Raw genomic sequence first — 27,205 nt, 5'->3', positions numbered from 1 at the left:
CTTTTCCAGGGTCCTTTCCCCTTCACCCCCCCCACCCCCCGCTGTCCCAGTTCACACTTGGGACATCCCAGAGCCTTTCCTGGGAATGAATAAATGGCATTAGCATTTCCTAAAACCAGAGGACAGTGATGTGTCTCTTCCACCAGACCGAGTTTCCTGGGAGCATTGGCAAGAGTAGGCATGCGGTACACATTCAGTCGCTGAGCAATGTCCACTGAATTGCCCTTACTCTTTGTTTTCAAGTGATTAAGCAGTTGCTCATTAAATGTTTGATAATGAATGAATGTAGTCATGTATAGTTGTTTTTTCAATGAGTATAGGGTTAGTGGGAACTGTTTAAGAAGTAATTTCTTAATTAGTGGGGCACCTGGGTGGCTAAGTCATTTGAGCATCGGACTCTTGAATCTGGCTCAAGTCATGATCTCAGGGTACATGTGTTCGAGCCCTGCCTCAGGCTCTGTGCTGACAGCTTGTGGAACCGGCTTGATATTCTCTCTCTGCCCCTCCTGCCCATGCTTTCTCTCTCTCTCAAAATAAAAGCTTAAAAAAAAAAAAGAATTAATTTCAACTTTATGATTAAAGACTTTGTTGTATTTTGGGGAGGTATACTAACAAAACCCTTAGGTAAAATATTAAAATTATTTCTAAGAAAGTGAGCTGAATTAGGCAGTATGACACAGGGGTTCAGCACATGGCCTCTGGGTTCAAATCCTGGCTTCACCACTGATGAGCTATCTGTCTTTGAGTGAGTTTAGTACCTACAGTTATTCTGAGGATTAAATGAACAAATATACACGGCACGCTTACTATAGCACCTGGCAAGATGAACTAGTCAGTATTTGTTAGCTGTTACTGTTGTTTCAGAAAAAAAATCTGTTCTCATAGAAGTCTCTTTACCTTATTGAAAGGACTGATAAAACTCTGAGAATTCAATTAAAAAGCTTGATTGTAAAGAAACCCACAACCAACTATTTTCATTTGGTACTACTTCTGAACGTCGGAGCATGTATCGGGCTCCTAGCAGGGCAAAGAAGGTTTTTGACTTTTGGACTAGGGTACTTTTGAATGGAATTATTGAGTTGGGTTTTGTCTTCCCTTTATTTCTGTGATAATCATGGTAATTTTCTGGTCTTTCTGTAGGCTGTCGCCCTCTTCAGTTTGTATCCAAATGAAACATTGCTCTGCGTTCTTTGAATGGGGTGGGAGTAATTAAAGATCGTCAAGGCACATTCTTTCATTGAATGCATATTTATTGTGTGCCCAAAACCTGCCAGATATTACTAAGGTACAGCCCTGGCTTGGCAGGTTTTCCAGACAGGATCATCCAGGACATGGAATGGATCACGATGCAACAGAAGGCCTGTTTTCTGGCCTCCCAGGTGGCCCAGCTCTCCCTCCCCTCCCGACGGGGCCTGGACTGGCACAGGCACCCCCAGCCCGCTGGGAGGGGGCCATGGCGACAGCGTCCCCTCACTGAGACGAGTGCACACCAAGAGGCATTTCGTTTCCGGATCTGTTTAATGTGTGGCATTCTTGTTACCGTAATTGGCATAATTTAATGAAATGGAATGAAAACTGATGAAATGTGTGTGCTAAAACAGAGAGAGCCGTCATTTCTGTGAAAACCTTTGGAAAGACTCCATAAAGACAAGTTACTGTCAGATTGGATAAAGATGAGGCAATTATAAAAGATTAGGGACAAATCATAAAAAGATGGGCAGCTTCCAGGTTCTGTTTTCACTTTGCTCCTCATGTGTCTTTAAGTTTTTCCTTCTTCTTTAAAGAAAACAATCCTGAAGCTCTTCAACGTTGTCTAATGGGTGTTATTTGTGCATGGAAGACTGAGAAACTCCGTCGCTGCATCCTACTCAAGGGAAAGGTCTTGGCCCTACATTAAACTATTTGCAAATAAATTATACTTTAAAAGGTTTGCCAAAGTAAAACATGAATGATACGCATTTTTATGATTCTTCATTTTACCTACTTTGTTGATGAACTGAGGAATTACTGGTCTCAGGTCTACCGCCTAAGTGAGTTTCTTCTGTCCTTGGGGAATGTGGAATTAGGGGCGTGGCTCAGAAGTTTGTCCATTAGTGCGAAGTATGTGTTTTGTTGAAGAACCCAGTGTCTTCCAAATTGTTGGTTGGGACATAACCTATTTAAATATGATCTTACAAATTACTTTGTATTCTTTTAAAATATTACAATGGTTAAGCTAACTCGAGTCTTGTCCTAGAAAGTTTAGTAAAAGCAAGCCTCACACTTCTGAAAGAGATCAGATTGTATTAAGAATAGCGTTGTTTTCAGAAAAGAATTGTACAAGGATTAAGAATTAAAAAAATCAACAGTTTCTCTATACTTTTAAGGCACAATTTTAATGCCTGGCTGCATTTTCTTTAAGTGAAACCTCAGAACATTGTATATATCCATACTCAAATGTGGGCACTCCAATTCTAAAAACAACTGGAATGACTTGGGTTATTTGTCTCTGAGAACTGTTATTCTGCTGTGCTCTCGGTGACGCTCCCAAGGCCTCTGCCAACTACCTGCTCCCTCTAATATGTCCTGTGCTCCCTGCTCTCATGCACGGACCCGCCAAGTGCACTGGCCTTCTGTAGGATTTACCTGCTAGCCTCCTCCTTGTGTGACAGTGATCTTCTGTTTCAGACGCATGAATCAGCTGAAAGCCAAACTTGCCCCCTTTCTCCATTTTTCTATTTTATCTTTTGCGGTATGGTGTGATGAGAAAGCAAAATACATTCGAAATGCTTTCAAAATGTTTTCAATTTTTCCCCCGAGGGTGGGAAGCAAGTTTTGCTTCAGAAGGCGGAAGGACGTGTTAAGAACATATGACTACCAGTGTTTATAGTATTGGATGCAGTGTTGAGAAGTTCCAAATCCAGAGGGAACCCATTGGGTAGGCCTTGTGTGGCAGGGGACCTCTTGGAGGAAGAGGGAGACATTGGGCTGCCCCAGAGGCACGTGTGAGCCTGGGAATGGTAAAAGCTGAGACCGTATGGGTTTCTCAGGGAGGGTGAAGAGCATGAATTGGGGATGAGGGGTAAAATGGGGAGAGGGGGCCCAGGTGGCTCAGTCAGTCGAGCGTCTGACTTCGGCTCAGGTCATGATCTCATGGTTCGTGAGTTCGAGCCCCACGTCAGGCTCTGTGCTGACAGCCCGGAGCCTGGAGCCTGCTTTGGATTCTGTGCCTCCCTCTCTCTCTATGCCCCTCCCCTGCTCGTGCCCCCCACCCTCTTAAAAATAAATAAACATGAAAAAAAATTTTTTGAAAAGAAGTGTGGGGAAACTGATAGAGGGCCCAGTGCTCACGATGAAAAGCTGACATTCCGTTCCATTTCATTCCAAGGGGTCTCTAGTGAGACGCTCAGGGGAAAACTGCAGTAATCATTTATCCTCACTGATGTCACTCTCCTCGGCCATGCCAGTGACAGGTAAACCTGAATAGGTTGGAGCCTCTAGTCCTCCCGTGACTCCAGGGAGTTAGCCCCTCCTGGGACTCTGCCGGGGGACACAGTGGGTTTGCTTCTGTGAAGCCTGGCCCCATGCTTGTAGACAGTGTGGCTGTCCTCCACACTGCCCCCACACCCTGCCCTCCTCTGCCTCAGTGCCTTCTTGCTCTTTCCACATCGGTCCCGACCGCTGGAGTGCACCCAGCCTTCTTTCCCATCATTCAGTCCACCTTGCCTCTTCAGTTTCTGCCGTCCTGCTGGCTAGGTCTCAGTTCTGTGTGCCCGCATGCTTGGTTTATTTTTTTGCAGAAATACAAAATGCTTGTTCTTCAGGTTATCCTTTTGTGCTTTCACGTGGCTTGTTTTGCTTCCATTTAAAACACAGCTTCTGAGTTTCTAGGCCACACTGGAAATGCAGAGAAGATAAATGGCACTCTTGCTCTCTAAGAAGGCTTGGGCCCCCAGGCAGAGCATTTCAATACTCATTTTTGATGTCTCTCTTCTTGTTTTTTCGCTCAGTTAAAATCGTGCCTTTAAATTCACGTCTATCACCACGTAGACCCTGTTTAATAACCCGTTTCCTCTAGGAAGGTTTTCCCACTTTAGCAATACCCCCGGCCCAAAATGTCGTCTTAGTAGTCTAGGTCCGATCCTGCTTCAGGAAACACTTACCTGCTTCTTGCATTGGAATTTTATTTCAGAAATTGGGCCAGGCTTTAATATCACATTCTTAGCATTATCAGTGTTGATAGACTAATTGGATTAGGTGAAATGGTATCAGTTTGCCCAGCTCATAATTCCTCTGGTTTTTTTGTTTTGTTTTGCTGTCACTTCTGTTTTCCCTCTGCCTCACCCACCTTTAGTCTGTAACTTAAAAGCTGCAGAGGTTTAGAGGGACTTTAGTTTCTTCTGCAGTCCCCCAGGGTGCCATGTTGCAAACACTGGATTAAATTGGAAGCCGTGCGACAGTGTTTTATAGACTCCAGGGTGCTTATAAATATAAGATATGAATATTGCCACTGTCATTTCTTCCTAATCAGTAAAATGTGTTCCTAATCCCATTATGCTATGTTACTAAAAATGGACTATTTCCGAAGAGGTGAAGAACCACGAAAAGGAAAGATTTTGAACGTTGTAAGAAAATTTCTTGCATCCTTTAGTTACAAACACTTATCTGCCAGCTGAAGGAATAGAAATGCCATGTTTCACGTATACACACATAATGTGTGTGTGTGTCTGTATGTATGAGTGTGTGTGTGTGTGTGTGTGTGTGCGTGCGAAATGATATACCTAATCTGAGCCTGTAGATCAAGTTTCTCCTCTGGCAGCTCGAGCATGAGGTGGAAGATGAGCCACAGAATGGAAAGATGTGACCATGGCGTGCTGCTTGCTGTCAGTGGTCCCCAGCCGTGACCATTTCTACAAGTTCAAGGGAGGATTCAGTGCTTCCATTTCAGGTTCATTGTAGCACGCCATGGAGAAGCTAATTGGCACCATCTGTGCGAATGACTGAGTCTGTAATGTGGTCACTGGTGCACAAAGAACTCAGGTTGAAGGAGTATTTCACGGCAAAAAGGTGGTAGGATTGGAGCAGAAGGAATACAGTCGATTAATATTCTTTTGTAATGATCAGCTGCAGAAAAGCAGCCACAGGAGGAAAGAACAGCTCTCCGATAGGTCACCAGTATCCTTCCAACCGAGAGTTTAGGGAAGACACGTGAGCACGTCTATGGGGACAGCTCGCTGCACTGCCTTTGCCACTAGATTTGTCCGATGCATCCATTCTCAAACGTGGACATTTAAATTTACTGAGCGTGGGCGCCCCGGATTAGGAACGAGGTGTGTGTTTGGCTGTGAAGGTACAGCACAAGGACACATTTTGGAATGATGGAGTTGTTCCGTGTCCTGATGATGACGATGGTCTCACACCCCAGCGCGTTTGTTCAAAGAGCTGCACGAGTGGTGTTTACTCTGTAAATTTAAAAATGAGGTTTAAAATACATAACACGTTACTGAAAAAACACGTTTTGGAAAATCTTTTGCCTGTTGTTCAGGATATGCTTGCAAGATGAAAGACGTGATTCTTTCCCAAAACTAATTAACACTGAAGCGACCTAATACCAATTAATCTAAAATTTGATTTTGTATAGCAAGTGGCTTTTTTCAAACTCCAAATAAGATTTTGTAATCGCATTTTTAGAGGTACTGCTAAAAGGAACGTGTCAGGAGGCGTCGGCTTCTTTGGTTTTCCTTTCTTTAATCTCTCATAACTCCTGTCAACGTTAAAGGGGATGCTCATCCAGAGGACTGCTTTGCCGACGAGGGGAAATTGATGAGGTGAGCCATAGTTTCAGACATTTGAGAATTCACTGGTCATGCCTAAGAACAAAACTGATCCCCTGTTTTATATTTTGCTGTTTTCAGAATGTAGGCCATGCACACAAATGCTGATAATTGTATGGCAAGTAACACGCTCTTACTGTTAAGCCTTTCACTGGCACCGGATATTCCTCATGTGTTTCTAGAAGCGTCAGGGCAGGTAGACGGGCAGAAAGCAGCAGCACACTGGGAGCGATGAGGGAGGGATAGAGGTTGATGTTGGTTAATGGAATCATTAAAAACTGTAAGGTTGTATTTGGTGATTTTTAAGTAAATAATTTCAAACTAAAAGAAAATTTTTAACCAACTTGGAATGTTACATTTACTTACGAGTTTGACTTTTCTGAGGATTGTTTCAGTAGTCCTAAGGCAAGAAGCTATTAAGGGTTTAACCAAAAGAACATATTTTTTAAATATGAGAAACTAAATAGTATGTAACTATGATCCAATTGAAGGTTGATTTATCAGTTGAGTTCTCATTTTGTAGTTTTTATGTTAAAAAGTTTTTTTAGTGTTTATTTATTTTTGAGAGAGAGAGACAGACAGACAGACAGACTGTGAGCAGGGGAGGGGCAGAGAGAGAGGGAGACACAGAATCGGAAGCAGGCTCCAGGCTCTGGGCTGTCAGCACAGAGCCCGACGCGGGGCTCCGATCCATGGACAGTGAGGTCATGACCTGAGCCGAAGTCAGACGCTCCACCGACTGAGCCACCCAGGTGCGCCTGCAGTTTTTATGCTTTAAAATAAAGGTCCGTGACCTTTCAAAACTAGGGCGCCAAGCCCTGTTTATTCATTCCTTTAGAAGAAAGAGGTTTAAAATCTCAAGTCTTGAGAAGGGCCTCATTTCAAATCTTTATCAGCTGGCGTCATAGTTACCAACTCACATGTTAGCTAAGATTAATGGAATTTGACTTTTCAGGATGTCCCGCCCTGTCGTCTTGGTCAGTACGTCACTACCCCTGCTGTCAGTGGTGCTCGTCGCACTGCTACGGGTGGCTCACGTGCTGTGCGCGCTGGTCTGGGAACCGTTAGTGGTTTGCAGAAACGTAAGGCGCTCAAGCTAACCTGGGAGTCAGCAGGCCGCTTCCTTCTTGCCCGTGTCTCGGTACGGAAAGCAGTGTCATCGGAGCTGTGGGTGCGCTTAGGGAGAGCTGCTGTACCTTCTGGCCCAGGTCTGTCCTTCTCCGTGCACCGCTCGAGAGTGTTCTGCCCTGCGGCGTTGCGGTGAATCCTCTCCTTTCCGAGAACGCTGTTGGATTCGGATGTTGGGTTTCCCGCTGCCGGGCGACGTTCCTGTTCCTGACCTTGCAGCCGTGGCGCTCCACGAGCCTCCTCCGTGGCCATTTCCGGGCGGACATTGGAACAGGGGAGGGGGTGGGGGCCTGCCCTGCGGAGAGGCTGCCCGCACCCTCTGCCTCTGCACGTTGGAACGTTGTCCAGGTCAACAGACGGTGTCCCGTCGCGACTGTGCTGCCTGCTCAGAACCTCAGCTGCTGCTTCGGCTGCATTATTCTCTTGACCACACGCACACGCACACGCACACGCACAGGCGAACAGAGTGCTGAAAACAGCAGATGGTGTTCAGGTGGGCATTTCCGTCAGTGGGAGAAAGAGCTGGCCGCAAGCTTTCCTTTTCCGCTCTTCTTTTTGTTGTAGACGTGTAACTTTTTATCGAGTTATTGGAGAAGCTGTTCCCTCCCACACACATACACGCCTTTGTGTGAGGACAGTGGCAGCGTGCCTCATTTCCCTGTCTTGAAATCTGATGGTATCTTTTGATACGGTTGCATTTTTGTTGGTAGCTGACAGCAAGGTGTTTCCTTACAGAAATAATGATCTTCTTTATGTAAATGTTTAAATTTATTCTTTGACTAGCGGTACATTTACGTGATTCAAAACTTGAAAGGTTCAACGACACGGTGATAAAATCCCTCCACTTCTGTCTCCCAGTCAACAAATTCTCTTTCATGAGGGCAATCACTGCGATAGGATTCTTACATGTGCTTCCTGGGAGATTTAATGTGCAGATAAACAAATGTATATAAGAATAATGGTTCATGAGCAGAAGTTAGTGCATTTGTTTTACATCCAGTTGTTCCGTACAAATAAGAATGCTGACCTCTGATGCTATAGAGCTCTAGAACTTACGACTGGAATGATCTTTTACATGGCAGTTTTGACTTGTTCGGGATAATAGAAGTTCTTGCATCATCAGTAGATGACGGGTTGAGGGATAATGAATGACTGGTGTGCTTGTAACTTTAGGTTTGGATCTGTTTTACCTACAAGTTAGGAAAGGCGAAAGCTGCTTATTAATAACGAACATTTTGTCCTGCTTGTTGTCCGGGATAGTACCAAGATTGGGTTGGGCCCAAAGCAGAGGAGCAGTCTGTTTGCCAATGTGTCATAAGTTTTTAATAAAAATGAATTCCATTATTCTTAGGCCAAAGCTCGTTGAAACTGATAATCATGCAACTATGGGTAAAGAATCCGTTGCAGCAGGATCATTCAACAAAAATGCCCTGGGTTGCTTGTTGAAGTTGCTTTTCAAAAACATGAGCTTCGTAAAATTTCAACAAATGTATTCTTTGACCTGGAAATTCTACTTGACGTGATCTCTCGTCACGAGAGAGGAACTTGGGACGGGGATGATTCAGGCTCAGTGCTGCCATTCTCTGGACGGGCTTCCGGTTTTCTGGCTGTTCCTCACTCCCATCTGCTGCATTCCTCTTTCTCCCTGGCCCTGCATGTCCCTCTGCTTCCTTCTGCCTGCCACTTGTCGTTGCCGCCCTCTGAAATGTATCACGGTCCCCTTTCTGCCGACCACCCCTGCTTTAGGCTTCTTTCCTGCCGAATTTTCTCTGACTGCTCCGTGAGGTCTGGGGCCGTGTCCTGGTCTGGGGGCACCAGCGCTTTCCTAAGCCCCTGCTGGATTTGGGCCCAGAGCGTGGCATAGAGGCCACAAAGGCAGAGAGAGAAGAGAACATCTGTTTGGTGTGGAACAGGAACAGCCATCTCCCGAGTCAGAGAGCAACGTCTTCGGAGCAGGGCATGTCTTTTATGTGAATTCTCGTTGCTAGGCGTGAAAAAGGAACCAAGCGTGCGTAAACCTTACCCTGTCACTGTGTTTTTGAATCCTTGGGTCAGTGATCCATGGATGCCCTGGAGGGATTCTTTTGGCTGTTTTGTTTTATTTTACTCTTCCTTGGGAAAGAGCATGAAAATGATGTGCATCCAAATTAATTTTGTTCTGAATGACTATAAAGATATAGCATAAGGGATTTTGGGGGGCGATGGAACTGTTCAGTACCCTCACTAGAGTGGTGGTCATGCAAATCTATGCATTTGTTAAAGTTCATGAAACTACACACAAAAAAAGGCAACTTCATCATACGATAGAAAATAAAATTTAAAGACAAAATAACTTTAAAAATTTCATGTATCCCTGCAAATAGGTATCTGTGGATGTCATTAATTAAGGAATCACTATTTTACTGGATGAACTGTTGTGTGACTCCGCTGTAAATACTGGGATTTCTAAGAACCTATTCCGATTATTTCCCAGTCTTTGTACCTACCTTTCCCACCCTATACACACCTACCCGTATTTTCATATTTAGTATAATATCAACTCTAAATTGAATGAGGATAGCAAGTCAGAGATAATAGCTGATGATTTTTTTGTTTGTTTTTTCTAAATCATTAGGAAGAGTTTTGAGCCATTTTATATGGGAAGTTTAGGCAAAGGCAAGGCATTTGCAACCATGAAAGCATCAGTTACTTTTGCCTCTTTATTTAGAGAGAATCCTCATCCCTTTCACTATCAGACCTTTAGTCACCTCTTTGCATTATTAATATCATTATGGGAATAATTGAGACTTTAATCAAGGCCGCCCGTGATTCTGCCCTTCTCTCTGTTGGCAAGATACAGTTGATGTCACACGTGAGGCTGCCAGATGAATTGATAGGGTAATAGTTGAGGACATATCCATGGTGACCCCCCAGTGATGAGAATTTCTGTTTAGTGGGTAGAAAGAACGTCACTGGACTTAGGACACTGCTCTTGGTTCTTTCATTATGTTTTTCATTACCATTTAAACCACAGAACTGTGAGATCACATGTGGCAGGGTGTTTTTACTTCAAGACCTGCTGTTAGTATTTTTAAAGGAATTACAAAGCAGAAATACAATGCAGTGACTTCATTTCATATGTTAAAGTATTAACGCCAGAAGAAACTCTGCCATAGACATTCAGAAAGAAGGTGATCTTATCTGAGTCACAAGAGACCATTATTTTACCTTCATTCTTATAAAACAACTTGGGAAAGCTAGAATAATTACAAATCTAAGAATAAAATGAAGTAGATCTCGGTGAATTCTTTGGGTAAGGAATAAGCCAGTATTCGTAATTTTAAAGAGTGTTAAGAATATTTCTCCAAAGTAAAATGGAGTTTGCTTTTAAAATATGTGTTGCTTCTTGAGAGTCTTTCGTTTTGCTGTGTCTTCAAAATAGTTGAATGTTGTTTAAGTAGCAGGTGGATGTAATCAAAAGTTAAAATACCTGTACTCATGAGCTTAGAGTCATTTTTTTGTCTTCTTGCCTGGAGTTCATTAATAGTATTCCACATACGGGTTTTACTTAAAAGAATATTCAGATTTTCCTTTTTAGATACATGCATGCCATTTAAGTTTGAGACTTTTTCTGTGCCCTAACATAGGATCAGGCTTTTAAAGGTTCTATGTGTGCTTGAGAAGAAAATAGACTCTTTATTATAATCATGTAATGTTATCAGTGTCTATACCTTATTAAAGCTCTACCGTATTAAGCATATTGCCTAGGTCTCCTAAATTATTGCTTTTTGTCCACTTGTCTTCATTTCAGAGTGGTGTTAAAGTATCCTATTAAATACTATGCTCCTGTTACAAAGCACCTACTGTAGTTTCTGGTTTGTGAATGCAATTGCTATGTTATTTGGTGCATAGAGATGTATAACTGCTATATTTTCATTTTAAATTGTGGCATTTAACATTATAAAAGTATTTCTTAGTCATTTTTAATGTTTTTTGACCTAAATTTTACTGTCTGATACTAGAATTATATCTCCCTCTTTCTCTTTTTCTCCAACTTATTCTTATTTTTAGCTTTCCTGAATCACTTGGATTTAGGTGTGTCTGTTATCTGTAGCATAGAATTTAGTTTTCTTTCGGAAGATAGTTTGGAATCTTTTACTTTTAATTGGTGTGTTAAGCCCATTTGCATTAATTGAGATGCCAATGTGTTCGGCCTCAACTTTGTCATGCTATTTTATGTCACATATTCTATGGTATTATATTTACAGTGTTTTTTCTCTGTATGGTCTATACTCTCTTTTTGTGAGATGTTTAGGAAGGTTTGTTTTGTACCTTTATAGTTATACCTTCTATAATGTCCTTAATTCTTTTTTTTTTTTTCTTTACTTAGATATCTACTATTTGGTTTGTCAGGGTTTTTTTTTTTTTTTTTTTTCATTTTTATTGTGTTTTAGTGTTTATTTATTTGAGAGAGAAAAAGAGAGTGCGAGCAGAGGAGGGGCAGAGAGAGAAGGAGATAGAGGATCTAAAGCAGGCTCCATGCTGACAACAGAGAGCCCGATACGGGGCTCGAACTCACAAACTGCAAGATCATGACCTGAGCCAAAGTTGGACATTTAACCAACTGAGCCACCCAGGTGCTTCTGGTTTGTCAGTTTTAAAAAAACGTCCTTTGATTATGTTTTATCTCTTTGACAGTTAATGTATTTTCCTTTCTCCTTTCTCCTCTCATTTCAGTTGCACTATTTCTGCCTTGTCAAAATGTTCGGCATTCGTATGTGACTTTTTGAGTCCTAGGAAGCAATTAAATCTCTCTGGTGCTTTCCATCGGTCACTTTTTTTCATGAAGCTTGTTCTCTAGTACAGTGCTTCTCCAACAATAGTAGGCATACTAATCATTTGTACCTCTTGGATTCTCATTCCTTACATATGCCACATATGTATGTGGCAGTGTTGTGGCAATGAACCCTACTTTGGGTAGTAAAAGATTCCTCAAGAAGAATTTTTAAGTTCTTAAATGTTTAAGACTATTCTATAACGTTTATATTTGAAGGACAACTTAGCCGTATATAAAATATTTTGGTTCAGTTTTCTTAAAATTTCCTGAAAATGCTCCTGTAATATTGTCTTGGTTTATTACTGTTAAACTTTGATGTCAGCCTGGTTTTTCCCTTTTTGTGAGTGACTTGGTCATTTTGCATTGAGGCCCAGACGTTTCTTTTTACTTTAAAATTTTGTCTTTAAAATCTAATAGTTTTAAGGTAGGTATGTGTCTCAGAGTTGACTGGTTCAGACCACAGAAACACAGGGGGCTCTTTCAAATGAAGTTTCAGATCTTCTTTTATTTCTGGAACATTTTCTTGAAGTATAGTTTTTAAAGTTAATTGTGTTCTCATGTTTTTCTCTAGGGTTTTCAGTTATATGTATGTTGGATCTTCTTTTCCTATTTTCTATATCTATCATTTTATTTCATTTGGACATTTCTATTTAATTTTGTCATCTTGGCTTTTTTAATTCTTTCTTTGGTGTCCTTTATTTTCAATTCTATCTGTTCTTCCTGGGCACTTTGTGGTTTAATCTTCATTTCTAAGATGACTTTGTCTTTTTCTTCAGTTCTTTGATGGGCTGTCATTCTTAGTTCACATCTTCCCGTTTGTTGGATTGTTTGATATTTCGGTTCTGAGTTTTTAAATAATTTTAAAGTTTTTAAATTTATTTAGAGGTTTTCTTTCATATCTGTAAATGCTTACTTAATATTTAATTCAGGTTTGAATCTCGAATTATAACTTTCATGTGGTTTCTGTTTTGTTTCCTTGGTTTTGGGGTTTCTTTATTGTTTTTTTATTTCGCTTGTGAGCAAAACCAAAAACTGAAACAACTTGATTCTCAATGTCTGTTTTATTCTCCTCGTAACTCTGTACAGATGTTATTGCTAGTTTTCTGTTCATTTTGAAATGAATGATTTTCCTGGACTAGCTTTAGTAGTGCTAGCTGGCAGGGGTAAGACAATCACTCATCAGCTCCTTGGTTCACGAGTGCTCCCTGCTTCTGGTGTGGCAAAAATGCTTTTCCCTGTTCTCTTTTTTCTTGGGCTAAGCACTTTTTTTTTATTGAGATATTATCGACATACAGCATTATTATTAGTTTCAGGTGTACAACATAATGATTCAGTGTTTTTACATATTTGAAATGATCACCACATTTAGTCGAGTGGACATCTAACACCACACAGCTACAGCTACAAATTTGTTTCTTGTGATGAGAACTTTTAAGGTTTACTCTCTCAGGAGCTTTCAGATAATCAGTACAGTATTGGCTATAGTCATCATGCTGTATATTACGTCCCCACGACTTACTTATTTTATAACTGAAAGTGTGTACCTTTTGACACCCTCATCCATTTCACAAGGACACTTAAGTTGTTTCCGTATCTCGGCTGTTGTAAATACTCCTGCGATGATAGGGGTGCCTATGTCTTTTCAAATCAGTGTTTTTCTTTTCTTCAAATAAATACCCAGGAGTCACATTGCTGAATCATATGGTAACTCTGTTTTTAATTATTTGAGGGATTCTGCATACTGTCTTCCAAAGAGACTGCACCAATCTATGTTCCCACCAACAGTGCACAAAGATTCCCTTTTCTCCACATCCTCGCTGACACTTGTCATTTCTTGTCCTTTTATAGTAGTCATTGGGACTGGTGTGAGGTAATATCTCCTTGTGGCTGTAATTTGCAAAAAAAATGCTGTTTCTTTAGTGAGTGCCTGTTTTGTGGTGAGTATTGCTCACTTTTGTGTGAGCATTGCTCAGGTTTGTGCAGGACCATCATTTCTGCCTTTTACTTTCTTCTCCCATCATCACCAGCCTCCATGAGATACCTGATCCTTCTCTGTGACCCTTCCCCCAGAAATGGTGCCTTCTTAAGAGTCCAGTCTCTGGTTCTGTTCATTTTCCAGTTCTGTCCCTTAGATTTTTCCAGGAAACCTCTGATCCGCCGTATCTCAGACCTGTTTTCGGTAGTTCCTCACTCACAGAGGAAACTTCTCTTTCTGTGGGTGATTTTAGTTGTCGTCCAACACCTCTAGAGCTCTTTTTTTCCCCTTTGCCGTTTTTCAAAGTTTCTGACTTCCCACATACATGTGGGCTCTCGAGCTGGTGTTACTGGATTTGGGTGTTGATTTCCCTGTTTTCGTGTAACCTGAAATTCACGGCATTCCCTGTCTCCTAGTGATGTTGTAGTCACGCATAATGCATGGCTGCATTTGTTCTCTCCTTGTTGATCCGTTTTGTTTTGTTTGAGGATGTATTGAGAGGTTTGGATTTAGGTGGCTCCATTGACCTACAAAACCCCAGAATTCTGCAATAGCATTTTTGTATCTGGAAAAAATTGAGTTTATTTTGGTAGTTTCGGACAGTTTTAATATATGGTATTCATTTATGAACTAAAGAATACGTTCATCTTCTATTTAGCTTATACCATATTTTATATTGCTTGGATTATGATTGTACTTGTTCTCATTTATACCCAGTTTGTTACAAAGTCCACTGTTGTCAAGATAATAGCAAACGTCCGGGACATTGTCTGTAAGGGGCCTGCTGGCTGTGTTGTGATATTTCAGATGGCCAGGAGGCATTTTGAAGCTGCGTTTTTATAAGTATACCACCATTGAACAAAATGTGAAACCCTTCCCCAAAACTCATGACGCATAAACCCGTGATTCGAATCCTTCGGTCGCTCCACACCACCGAAGAGTAGCGCAGTGTGTGCGTTGCGCCTGTTTTAGGTGCCGTAGGTAAACATGCGTGTATGTCCCTGTACATCTACCGTAAACGCCATTTTCCACCATCGTTGGAGTCTGTTAAGCCGGAAATTATTTTAGACCCTAAGAGAATTTTAAGGGACCTCTCCTGTAACTTCTTAAAGCAGGGCTGAAATAAGGATATAGATGCTATATTCTGTAATATCTATAGGCTACTTTTTCATAAAAATTTGTATTAAAGTGTAACGTACGTATAGATACTGGTCGTGCGTATGAAGCTCAGTGAAGTTTCGGGAAGTAAGCATATTCATGAGACAGAGAACATTGTTCCAGAAGCCCCTCCTGGCCCTTCCAGTCAGTGCGAACCAGAAGTAACTACTCTCCCGACTTCTGTGGCCGCTTAGTTTTAACTCTTCTTAAATTTCGTATAGGTCGTATTACACACGATGTTTTTTTCAGTGGTGTCAGTCTGTTGAAATTTTTCCCCAACTGTGGTGCTTTTTAAACGGTTTTTTTCTCTGACTTGTTGATGACTGCTTTAGCATTGCTGTGTTGATGTGCATGCCGAGACTTCCTCAGGGCTGGAGGCGAGCTGCGGTACTCCACAGACGCACGGTTTCCAGCATCGGAAAAGTGATCATAAATATTACATCTCTAAGTCCAGTGAGGAAATTCTCAAAATGGCGGCTAATGAGAGAGATTAATAAAATATGAATATATTTAAAGATGTGGTGACAGAACAGGACAATTAGTATGTTGCTAATTCTGAAAGTGAGTCTAAAATGAGAAAGATAATTCTGCAGTCCATATGTTAGTCATACCCCTGACTGAGGAGATAAGTTGGCAGTCTTTTTTAGGCTTCCTCATTTTCATCATTTGCTTGGTTTTATTTCCCTCAATGTGCTGATTTCAGTGACTTTTTTACTTAATACTTTCTAAGTATATTATGTGATTATGCTGGAGTATATTGAATGTTGTCCTTTGAAAAGAGAAGTGATTGCTGTGTTGCAAAACAAACAAATCCAAAGCAGAGAGATGATGCTGGCACGTTACAGTGGCGGCAGATCCTTGGATTTGGAGGGAGGGATTTCCAGAAGACCTGAGGGTTGAAGTGACCAGTCCTCGTTAGATTCCTCATAAATTGCTCACATTTCGGTAATGAAAACAGAAGGAGAATTCGCCCTGGAGAGGAGCAGGTTTGGAAGCTGGGCCTGTGCTGGTCCTACTTGTCTCAGCCTCCTCCTCCTCCACCACTCGGGTCTATTTGAGGAACTCAGGAAGAAAAGCGGAGAGAGACAAAGAGTCTTTCCCTGCTTAATAATTCTACTCCCTTACGTTACTTCCTCCTTGTGCAGGGTCAGGGTGTGGGAGGATGAATACACGATCCACACACAACGCTTGTTTGAGATGAGCAGCTCCTTTCATCCTAGAAATTCATTCTTGGGCGGCCGTGAGAGGTTTGTCTCCTGGCTTTCCTCCTCTGTCTTTGGCTCTTCCTTCTTGACCTTCTAGACGGGCTGCTCTGTCTCAGGAATCATCCCCTCCCTCCTCTCCTGTCCCTCGTACACCCCCTGCGTGACTTGTCTGTTCCACGGTTTCCGCTGTCCCGTGTTCAGAGGAAGTTGTGGAACGGACAGGTTCCTGTGCACCCGATGCGTCCACCTGATGGCACCCAGCGATCCAAAGTCAGCCACCCAGAACCCGTTTCCTCTCTCACTGTCAGCCTAGTCTTAGCCAAGACTTAGGACCCTCACTGCCACGCTCAAGCAGCCAGCAGCCAGTCTAGGCCATCACTTTGTCCAAATTCGGTTCTTCCTGACTCAGATCCTGTGTGTGAGCTCAGAACAGGCCGTCACTATTTCTCTCTGGAACGATAGCGCCTTCTTAGCTGGCATCCAGGCTCGGGGACCTCAATCCATTCCGCTGCTAAAATGATTGTTCTACACACAAATCTGACTTTATTCTCTCCTTAAAAGCCTTCAGGCTCTCCACCATTTTCAGGATTGAAATCCAGATTTAGCTTTGCAGTCTGTTTGTGAAATCGTGCAGCTCGTCTCCACTGCTCTCCTCCCCACATTTTAATAATACCTTGCTCCTTGAGGCTTCTCCAAAGGACCGAGCTCTTGCTTGCTTGGCATTTTAGGTGGCTCTGCTTTCTCTGCTGAGAACCCTTGCCAGGCATATTTAGCTTAAATTGCTCATTTGCAAATCGGTTTGTCTAAAGACAGGGTGCGGTGAACATGAGTCATTCTTTGTATCTTTGAGCATCGAATCTCCCTTTTGTGTCCACAGAACCTCTGACCTGGTAAGGCACAGTCCACCCCACAACTCCCCAGAAGCCGGCAATGCCAGGCGCTCCCTTCCCAGCCTCCCTGGCTTCTGGGCCACAAATACAGGCACGTGATTTATTTTCAGACAGTTATAACCTTGCCACTCCAAACTTTGAGCTGGAAGCGAGTGGTCCCCGAAAGGAAGTACCGTGCAGCGTCCTCTCCGGTGAGGGATGCTGTTGCAGAGGCTCTCGTCAGCGCTGTTACGTCTCTCTGTCTTGCAGCTGTGGCCCCGGCACCCTCACTGGATCAACTCCGTGCTTGATTTTGGACATTGCTCCTGGCTGGGTGACTGCCACGCCTGGTTCTTTAGACCTTTCAGAGGGTACGCAAGCAAGCTGACTGGTTTCCTTTTAACAAACCCCTTCTTTGTCCAAGCAAAACAGAATTGGTGTGTGTAGCTTGCAAAGAAGAACCCTGCTTGGCTCACGTAGATTCCAGCATCAGTGCCTTCAAGGGCAGAGGGAAGAGTGTAAGTATCTATATGACTGCAGTGACATAAGACACGTGTAAGAATTGTGGAAGGCTCTTAGCTTGCACATAAGCGAGCAGTCACGATACTTACCGAGAGGAGCTTATGCTATGTGTGTCAGTAGCATAATTCAGGTCACAAACTTTCCCAAGAAAAGAGCAGCGAAACATTACTATGAGAGTGAAGATGGTAGAAATGTGGGTGTAGTAATAGCTGTGGGCCTTTTATTAAAACATTTGTATCGTCGTGAAATATAAACAAGAGAATTTGCCATTTAAACCATTTTAAGTGTACAATGTGGTGAGTGATTACATTTACCACGTTGCACAGCCACCACCGTGAAGGATTAACTCCCCAGACCCCTCTCACCCAACCCCCTGACGTCTCGTTTCAGTCTCCATGCAGTTGTCTGTTCCAGATATTCATAGAATTATTTGTCCTTCTGCGTCTGGCCTCTTTCACTTACTGTAGAATTTTCACGGTCCCTCCATGTTGTAGCATGTATCAGAAATTCATTCCTTTTCGTGTCTGAATCATACCGCAGTGTATGGATAGACCACATTTTGTTTCTCCGTTTGTATGTTGGTGGACGTTTGGGCTGTTTCCGCCTTTTGGCTATTTTAATATAATTAATGCTACAGCGAACATTGGCATACGGATATGTTTGAGTCCCCGCTTTCGGTTCTTCTGAGTGTATGTCTAGGAGTGGAATTGCTGAGTCATATGGTAAGTCCACATTACACTTTCTGAGAAACCACCCAACTGTTTTCCGTACAGCTGCACGATTTTACATCCCACCAGCAGCGCACGAGGATTCCCATTTCTCCGTATCCTCATCAACCCTTCTTTGCTGGGTTTGCTGTTGTTGTTGTTTTAATTATAGCCATCCTAGTGGGCGTGAGGTGGTATCTCATCGTAGCTTGCGTTTTGCTTCCCTGATGGCTAGTGACGGCGAGCACCTCTCATGCATGTGGGGCTTCTCGACTGTCTCACTGCACCAAGAGCATCTGGGTCGGTTAAACGAAGCTCCGTTCCATAATTGGCATTTTTCCTGGAAGCGAGCGAACAGCGCTTCTTTACCGCGTGTCATTTTATCACCATGCCCAGCCCTTAAACATAAGGCTTCCGTGTAAATACTAGTAAAGGCTTGCCAGTCAGCAGGGTTTCAAAAACCATCCTTTTTCTTCAACCTGATGAAGGGCATATACACAAAACCTCTAGCAAACATCTCGCTTACTGGTGAGAGACCGAAAGCTTTCCTGCTAAGATCAGGGACAAGACAAGGATACCCACTCTTGATACTTGCCATTTTTAGTCAACGTTTTCCTGGAAATTCTAGCCAAGTAGTTAGGCAAGAAAATGAGATAAAAGATGTCTAGATTGGAAAGGAAGAAGTGAAACACACAATCTCTGTTTGCAGATGACACAACCTAGTTCGTAGAACATCCAAAAGAATCCACTAAAAAACTATTAGAACTAATAAATGAGTTCAGTAGAAGACAGAAAAATATACGCAAAGGAATTATATTTGTAAACAGTAGCAATGAGCAGTCCCCAAGTGGGATTAACACAGTTCCATTTATAATAGTATCAAAAAAGAATAAAATGAAGCCAGTACCATTAAGATGGCAATACTCCCCCAAAATTGATCTATGGATCCTATGTAATCCCTATTAAAATCCCAGCTAATTTATTTGTAGAAATTGATCCTAAATTTCCTATGGAAATGCTAAGGACCCAGAATAGCCAAAACAGTCTTGAAAAAGAAGAGTAATGTATGAGGACTCATAATTCCCAATTTCAAAACTTACTACAAAGCTACAGCAATCAAGACTATGTGGTTCTTGTATAAGAATGGCTATATAGATCAGTGGAACAGAATTAAGAGTCCAGAAATAGACACATTTATGGTCAGTTGATTTTTTTTTTTTTTTTTTTTTTTTTTTTTTTTTTTTTGCAAGAGTGCCAAGACAATTCAGTGGGGGGAAGAATGAGTAGTCTTTTCAACAAATAGTGCTGGAACAACAGAATATCCACATGCAAAAGAATGCAGGTTGACTCCCCCTACCATATACAAAATTCAACTCACGATGGATCTGTGACCTAAATGTAAGACCTGGGTTGGGGGTGGGTGTGAGGGAGGGACATGCAGGTTGGCAAGAGGGAGGGTTTTATGGACCGGACCTGGAAGGTCTTGTCTTGTCTTTTCTTGTCTTTTCTTTGAAGCATAATTCTATTTTTATTTTATTTTTTTAATTTATTGTCAAATTGGCTAACATGCAGTGTATACAGTGTGCTCTTGGCTTCAGGAGTAGATTCCCGTGATTCATCGCTTCCATACAACACCCAGTGCTCGTCCCAACAAGTGCCCTCCTCAGTGCCCATCACACATTTTCCCCACCCACCCCCGCCTTCCCCCACATCAACCTGTTTCTTCTCTGTAGTTAACAGTCTCTTATGGTTTGCCTCCCTCTCTGTTTGTAACTATGTTTTTCCCTTCCCTTCCCCCATGGTCTTATGTTAAGTTTCTCAGATTCCACATATGAGTGAAAACATATGATCTCTGTCTTTCTCTGACTTATTTCACTTAGCATAATACCCTCCAGTTCCATCATTGCAAATGACAAGGTTTCATTCTTTTTCATCGCCAAGTAGTATTCCATTGTATGTATAAACCACATCTTCTTTCTCCATTCATCAGTTGATGGACATTTGGGCTCTTTCCATAATTTGGCTATTTTTGAAAGTGCTGCTGTAATCACTGGGGGTACAAGTGTCCCTATGCATCAGCACTCCTGTATCCTTTGGAGTAGTAGCCTTTCCCAGTAGTGCTATTGCTGGTTCTTAGGGTAATTTTTTTTTTAATGTTCATTTATTTTTGAAGGAGTGAGAGACAGGGTGCTAGCAGGGGAGGGGAAGAGAGAGACGGAGACACAATCTGAAGCAGGCTTCAGGCTCTGAACTGTTAGTACAGATGCAGGGCTCGAACTCACGAGCCATGAGATCATGACCTGAGCCGGACTTGGAGGCTTAACCAACTGAGCCACCCAGGTTCTCCAGGGTAATTCTATTTTTAATTTTTTGAGGAACCTCCACATTGTTTTCCAGAGCAGCTGCACTAGTTTGCATTCTCACCAACAGTGCAAGAGGGTTCCCCTTTCTCAACATCCTCACCAACATCTGTTGTTTCCTGAGTTATTAATTTTAGCCACTCTGGCGTGAGGTGGTATCTCATTGCGGTTTTGATGTGTATTTCCCTGATGATGAGTGATGTAGAGCAGCTTTTCATGTGTCTACTGGCCATCTGGATGTCTTCTTTGGAAAATTGTCTATTCATGTCTTCTGCCTATTTCTTCACTGGATTATTTGTTTTTCAGGTGTTGAGTTTGGTAAGTTCTTACAGATTTTGGATACCAACCATTTATCTGGTATGTCATTTGCAAATATCTTCTCCCATTCTTTTGGTTGCCTTTTAGTTTTGTTGATTGTTTCCTTTAAAGTGCAGAAGCTTTTTATCTTGAGGTCTCAATAGTTTATTTTTGCTTTTATTTCCCTTGCCTTCGGAGATGTGTCGAGTAAGAAGTTGCTGCGGCCAAGGTCAGAGATGTTGCCTGTTTTCTCCTTTAGGATTTTGATGGTTTCCTGTCTTACACTTAGATCTTTCATCCATTTTGAGTTTATTTTTGTGCATGGTGTAAGAAAGTGGTCTAGTTTCATTCTTCTGTGTGTTGCTGTCCAGTTCTCCCAGCACCATATGTTAAATAGACTGTCTTTTTTTCATTGGATGCTCTTTCCTGCTTTGTCAAAGATTAGTTAGGCATACGTTTGTGGGTTCAATTCTGGGTTCTCTATTCTATTCCATTGGTCTCTGTGCCTGTTTTTTGCCAATACCATGCTGTCTTGATTACAGCTTTGTAGTAGAGGCTAAAGTCTGGGATTGTGATGCCTCCCGCTTTGGTTTTCTTTTTTAACATTACTTTGGCTATTGGGGGTCTTTTGTAGTTCCATACAAATTTAGGATTGTTTGTTCTAGCTCTGAGAAGAATGTTGGTACTATTTTGATTGGGATTGCATTGAATGTGTTGATTGCTTTGGGTAGTATCGACATTTTAACAATATTTCTTCTTCCAATCCATGAGTATGGAATGTTTTTCCATTTCTTTGTGTCTTTTTCAGTGTCTGTAGTAAGTTTTCTGTAGTGTTCAGTATACAGATCTTTTACCTCTTTGGTTAACTTTATTCCTAGATATTTTACGGTTCTTGGTGTAATTGTAAATGGGAGTGATTCCTTGATATCTCTTTCTGTTGCATCATTATTGGTGTGTAGAAATACAACCATTTTCTGTCGATTGATTTTATATCCTGTGGCTTTGCTGAATTCTTGTATCAGTTCTAGCAGTTTTTTGTTCATTTCTGTTTACATTCTGAGGTCTGTGGAGATCAGCCACAGCCATTGGGAGACCACGTGGCCACTGGGAACCTGGGAAGTGTTTTCCTGCCCTGTGTCCAAAAGAAAGAAGAAATGTATTTAGGTGAATAGCTGGCCATCTCTGCTACAAGGAGGTTGCCATTGGTTATTCTGGGTCTTCACAGTTCTGAAATTCTGTTCTTCATTAGCTTTTCCTCATGGAGTCCTACAGTTACAAGAACTTTGAAGAAGTGAGAAGACTAACACTGAATTACCTTTTCCTTGGACATAGGAAAAAGAGGAAAGTTCAGCCAGCAAAGTTTTTCACAGCAATGCTGTTTGCAAAAAAATATATTCTGTGGTCTTGCAAACTCATCTGTTGGCCAAGGCATATGATACCGGCTTAAAACCATGATGATCCCCACTGATTTCTGTCCTGTTTCCATGAGTGCTGAAAAGATAATCATTGTTCTCCTTTGTGCTGGAGAAGCTACATGAAGCTTCCGAGGATGAATGAGCACTTTTTGTAGGAAAAAAAACAACCCAGTGGTGGCTGAGTGAAAACCAAATGTGTGCATCGGATTCTGCGCATCGAAGATCCTCTGGGATGGCCAGGAAGTTGGACATCTCGTTGGGAACGGAAGGTCCTCACCTCAGTGGCAGGATCATGGGAGTTAATTTGTTTATCCATCTAACTAAGTTGGAGTCCCTCGAGGGCATCTGTTTTGTGAATTTGGTGTATGTATTGCCAGTTGAAGAGGTCGTCACACTCCAACTTTGAGCTTGTCATCTAATTATAACGTGCTCTCTGGATATGATTATAGAGACTGATGGAAAAGCAAAAGAGAAGCAGAAGACAAGAGGCACCGTAAACAGGCACAGTGCCATTTATTTTGAAGAACCTGTATTCTGCAGTGTTTTGAGGGATCTTGCCTAGGTATATGATGGAATCTTGAGCTTCCCCTCAGCCCACATCATACATCTGCTTTCAAATGTGTTGAATATTTATGCCTTTATTTTCAGTTCTATGCCTAAGCGAAACGTTGCATTTTTGAAAAACTTTCACAGAAAGACTATAAACCAGTACTGGTTGAAGCTTGGTCTGCAGACTGCTGTGAAGTCCACAAAGTGTTTGATACTGGTCAACAGTGAAATTAGTACAGAGGCAGGGTAGAAGCCTTTAGGAATGTCTCAGGAAGTTTGACATTGCTGTGACGTTTAAGCATGTGGTCAGCGGTCTCATGTTGTTGAACGAGATAGAGGCCAAGCAGAGTAGAATGCAGCTTGCATGGTGAGCTGTGTGTTGGGCAAGCTCATTTCGCTACATGCGGTGTGTATGCGTCTGCCCTGACTGTGTAACAAAATACCACGGACCGGGTAGCTGTTTAAACAACAGAAATTAGATCTCACAATTCTGGAGGCTGGAAGCTCAAGATCCAGGGTGTCAGCAGGGTAGATTCCATTCTGAGGCCCCATCCCTTGGCTTTTAGGTGGCTGCCATCTTGCGATGTGCTCACATGACCTCTTCTTTGTGTGTGCGTTCAAAGGAAGGGAGAGAGAGAGAGAGACCTCTTTGGAGTCTCTTCCTATAAGGAGACTAGACTCGTTACATCAGGGCACCACCCTTATGGCCTCATTTAATCCTACTTATGCCTTTGTCAGCCCTGTCTTGAAGTTATAGTCACAGTGGGGGTTAGGGCTTCAACATAGGAATTTGGGCAACACACAATACGGTTCAAACCCCAGTAGGGCCATACGTAGGTCCATAATGGACAAGGAATTTAAAACTTTGGTCCTTCACCACAGATGGTTTGAGAAGCTCTGCTGTAGACATAAATGGGGCTAATTAACTCATTTACAAGTAAATATTCCTAATACCAAAACAGGAAACAGTTTGCTCTAGATTAAAAGTGTTTGAATATTTTTGAAGTTTACGTGTCTCGATTTCCTATAAAGTTGTTTGTGTGAAATGGTGACCCTTTGGAAGAGATTAGATTAAAATCGGGAAAAGACGTATTGAGTCGTTAATTCCTAAAGAGGCCTGGGCTTAAGCTTGATGTGATTACCGTGCAGTAGCTCCTCTTGTAGAGGGGCTGTCTTGTCCGTGCAGTGGACTCATACATCCGCGCCTCCGTCTGCTGGCTCTGGCCTTCTGGCTGCCTGAGGACACCGCCCCGTGGACGTTCAGCGGGCACCACCGTGGCGGCACTCAGAAGAGAGCACAGTGGCCTCCCGGGACTCCACTCTCGTGCTGCCTTCTTTCTCTGAATTCCTGTTGCAGCAAATGGTTTCACTGTCTCCCTGGCAGCTCCCTTTGAAACCACGGGCCATTTTTGCTTTCCTCTTTTCCTTTAGAGCTTCCTTTTGTCTCCCACCTGCTGATCCTGCCCCTAGAATGCCTCCTCCTTCAACTTCCTTTCGGAGGTGCCATCCACCTTCAGGGCCACTGTTGTCATGCCTCATTGGAGTATTTCAGCGAGTGCCTGACTGCTCTCCTTGACTCCAGTTTCTTCCTCTGCCGTCTGTTGTTTGTGACGCACAGTTCTGACCATCTCATTTGTGATCGGAAAAACCTTTGGTTGTTCCCCTTTTCATAACATAAAGACCAGCATCCTTAGCAAGGGACTTAAGATCCTCTGTGATCTGTCTCGTAGCTGTCTTTCCTCCCCTCCCCCTCCCACCACCCCTCCTTTCACGGACACCTCAGTGTCTGTGTCTTCCTGCTTTGGTGTCTGCCTGGAGTTTCCTTAGTCTTCGAATTTTCTCCCATCCAGTTGCTGCTGTCAGAGGACCCCTTGTCCTTCAAGGACCAGTTTAGACGTCACCTTTCCCTGGTCTCCCCATTTAGGATTAATGATTAATTAATGTGCTTCCATAATGTGTTCTGGTATCATAATAGTGTTTCCCACGTAGTCTCTCTTCTTTGACCTGTGTGGCACCATATATATATATATATATATATATATACGTATATTATATATATATACATATAATATACGTATATACATACGTATATATATGTATATATATATATTTTTTTTTTTTTTTTAACATCCTTCTCCTATTTGTGCCTATATATTTTAACTATGCTTCTTTTAAGCAGCATATGGTTAGGAGTTATTGTTGTAACTGGTTCGTTACTGTTGTAACTAGTCTGACAATCTCTGCCTTTTAATTAGGATGTTATAGCATTTATATTTAACTTGGTTATTGATATGGTTAGATTTACGTCTACCGTCTTGCTGTCTGTTCCCTTTTCTGCCTTCTAATGAATTCTTACAGGTTTGTGTGTATGTGTGTGAGTCTATATTTTTTCTCCTTTTGGGAATTAATAGCTACAATTCTGTTTATGGCCGTGATTGCTTTAAGGTTCATATTATACATCTTTATTTTATTACAGCCTGTCCTCAAGAGATACTATATCACTTCATGTACAGTATGAGAACCATACGATAGTATATTTATACTTCTGTTTATCTCTTCCTTCATAATTATGTCCCAGTATTGAATCAGGACCCTCTGAATACTCTATCTGATGACCCATGAGTTAGGTTTTCCAGTCTGGCTGGTGGGAGCAGACATTTTCTCAGTCCTGTGTGAGCACCAGGCACACTGTTCCCTCCAATCCATTCAGATGCTCCCTTCCCAGACTTCAGGTCGCTTCCTCAGACATGCGGCTCAGGGACACCATCTGCAGACCTCCTCATCTGGCACACATTTGGTGTCGTGTTTTCCCTGGACTCTTGCTGCAGCTCAGGGAGCCTGCTGGGCACAACCTTACCATCTCTCCCCTTGCTGAGTCCTGGAGACTTTCTGTAGGCAGCAAGCTAGAGTGACCGGATGCCCACCTTGTTTCCTGTGTCTCAGGGATCATAGTCCTTCATTGCTCAATGTCCCGTGTCTTGAAGACTATTGTTTCATAAAACTTTGGCTGTTGTTATGTTGGGTGGGAGGGTTATTTCGTCTTGGCGGACGTGGAAGTTGCCCCTCGGGGTGTTTTTAATCAGTAGGAACATAATATTTTTTAATACAGTTAATTATGTAGGAATGAAAATAAAATCCTTTCCATTTCCACAAAGGGCACTTCTGTCTTTCTAATCGCCAAGGCCAAAATCCAGGGAGTCCCTCCTTGACTCATCTCACTGCAGCCCTAAATCCAAACGTCTTGTTCACTTTAAAGTATGTCCAGAATCTGACTTCTACTCACCACTTGTCCTGTTGGCATTGTGGTCCCGTCACGATGACTGACTCTGGCCGAATTCCCGAACCTCTTTGTACCTCTGCTCCTCACCTGTAAGATAACGTGTGATGACAGTACCTACCTTCATATCATTGTCATGAAAAGAAGCAAGCAGGTGTTTTTAAAGTGCTTGGAGCGGTGGCTGGTGTTGATTCAGTGAGAAGTGGCAGACCTGCTTCTCTCTTGGCCGGCTCCTGAGATGTCGATCTTCCCCCGCCTCTGCTTTTCTCGTGTGCCCAGAGGCGCATTCCGTGCTGGAAAGTACAAAGCAATGAGAGGGCACGGGTGGGGGTCTTCCCATTGCTGTCAGAAACCGACCTCTGTGCTCTGGACATGTGTAACGGGAAGGCAGATACAAAGAAGGAAGATGGTTCACTACTTTGCCGGTGCGGGAGGCTGCAGCAGGCCAAGGGCTCCGATATGGCAAGCCCTCCCGGCGTGAAGGGCCGGAGGGGTTTTACAGGCGAATACGGGACCTGGGCAGTCTCCGCAGGCACGGGCCACGTGCTGCCACGTCCTGAAGGTGGTCTCGCGCCTGGCACTGATGGTGGCCATCCAAGCCTCGCTAATGAGCATACGTTGAGGCCAGCGAGATGTCAGTGTGGGTACAGAGTTCCCGGCACAAAGGGTCCTACAGAAAAACAGGTGAAGGTGCGGAGGGAGGCTTCAAGAATGAGGAGGGAAATATTTGTTCAGTTTGAGGTCCAGCTTGGCTGGAGCACTGGTGGGTCCCTCTTCATTTCCGTCCGTCTTTGTGTTGCTGTAGTGCATTTCCCGTCGGGGGCCCCAGCCCTCCTCACGCTCCCACTCCAGCCGTCCTTTAGGGAAGGCACCGTCGGAGCCCGTGGCCTCTGAGTTTACGTGGCAAGACTGTGTGCTGCCGTACAGCTTAGCCCTCGTGCTGTGGACCTCACTGTCACGTGCCTGCACCATCCAGGAAAGCACCCGGGAGGGGCAGTGCCCTGATGCCTGCAGGCACAGATTTGAGCTCACAGTGCAGAGCCCCCCTACTCGGGGAGTGGTGTCTGAGTACCAGACCTTTTCTCCCGCTGCGGAAACCCACAGGCCCCGTTCT

The 27,205-nt window shown here is 42.9% G+C and overlaps 1 protein-coding gene across 7 annotated transcripts in view; it reads left to right on the top strand.

Annotated features, from left to right (window-relative positions):
* The window catches only part of ANO10 (anoctamin 10), a 262,989-nt gene that overhangs the window by 123,467 nt on the left and 112,317 nt on the right, over nucleotides 1–27,205 (top strand). For 5 of the 7 annotated variants that reach the window (XM_042956785.1, XM_042956784.1, XM_042956783.1 and 2 more), the window contains one exon: nucleotides 22,100–24,791. The exons of the other annotated variants lie outside the window; for them this stretch is intronic. In XM_042956785.1, coding sequence (XP_042812719.1) covers nucleotides 22,100–22,297 — 198 coding nt within the window. In that variant the 3' untranslated portion in view covers nucleotides 22,298–24,791. Of the gene's footprint in view, nucleotides 1–22,099; nucleotides 24,792–27,205 lie in introns of those variants that run through there. 7 annotated transcript variants of the gene reach the window in all.

The sequence above is a fragment of the Panthera tigris genome, chromosome C2 (genome assembly GCF_018350195.1).
Source record: "Panthera tigris isolate Pti1 chromosome C2, P.tigris_Pti1_mat1.1, whole genome shotgun sequence".
In the NCBI taxonomy this organism is placed as follows: Eukaryota; Metazoa; Chordata; class Mammalia; order Carnivora; family Felidae; genus Panthera; species Panthera tigris.
Note: the sequence above shows the minus strand (reverse complement) of the source record. Positions and strands in the feature narration are given on the sequence as shown.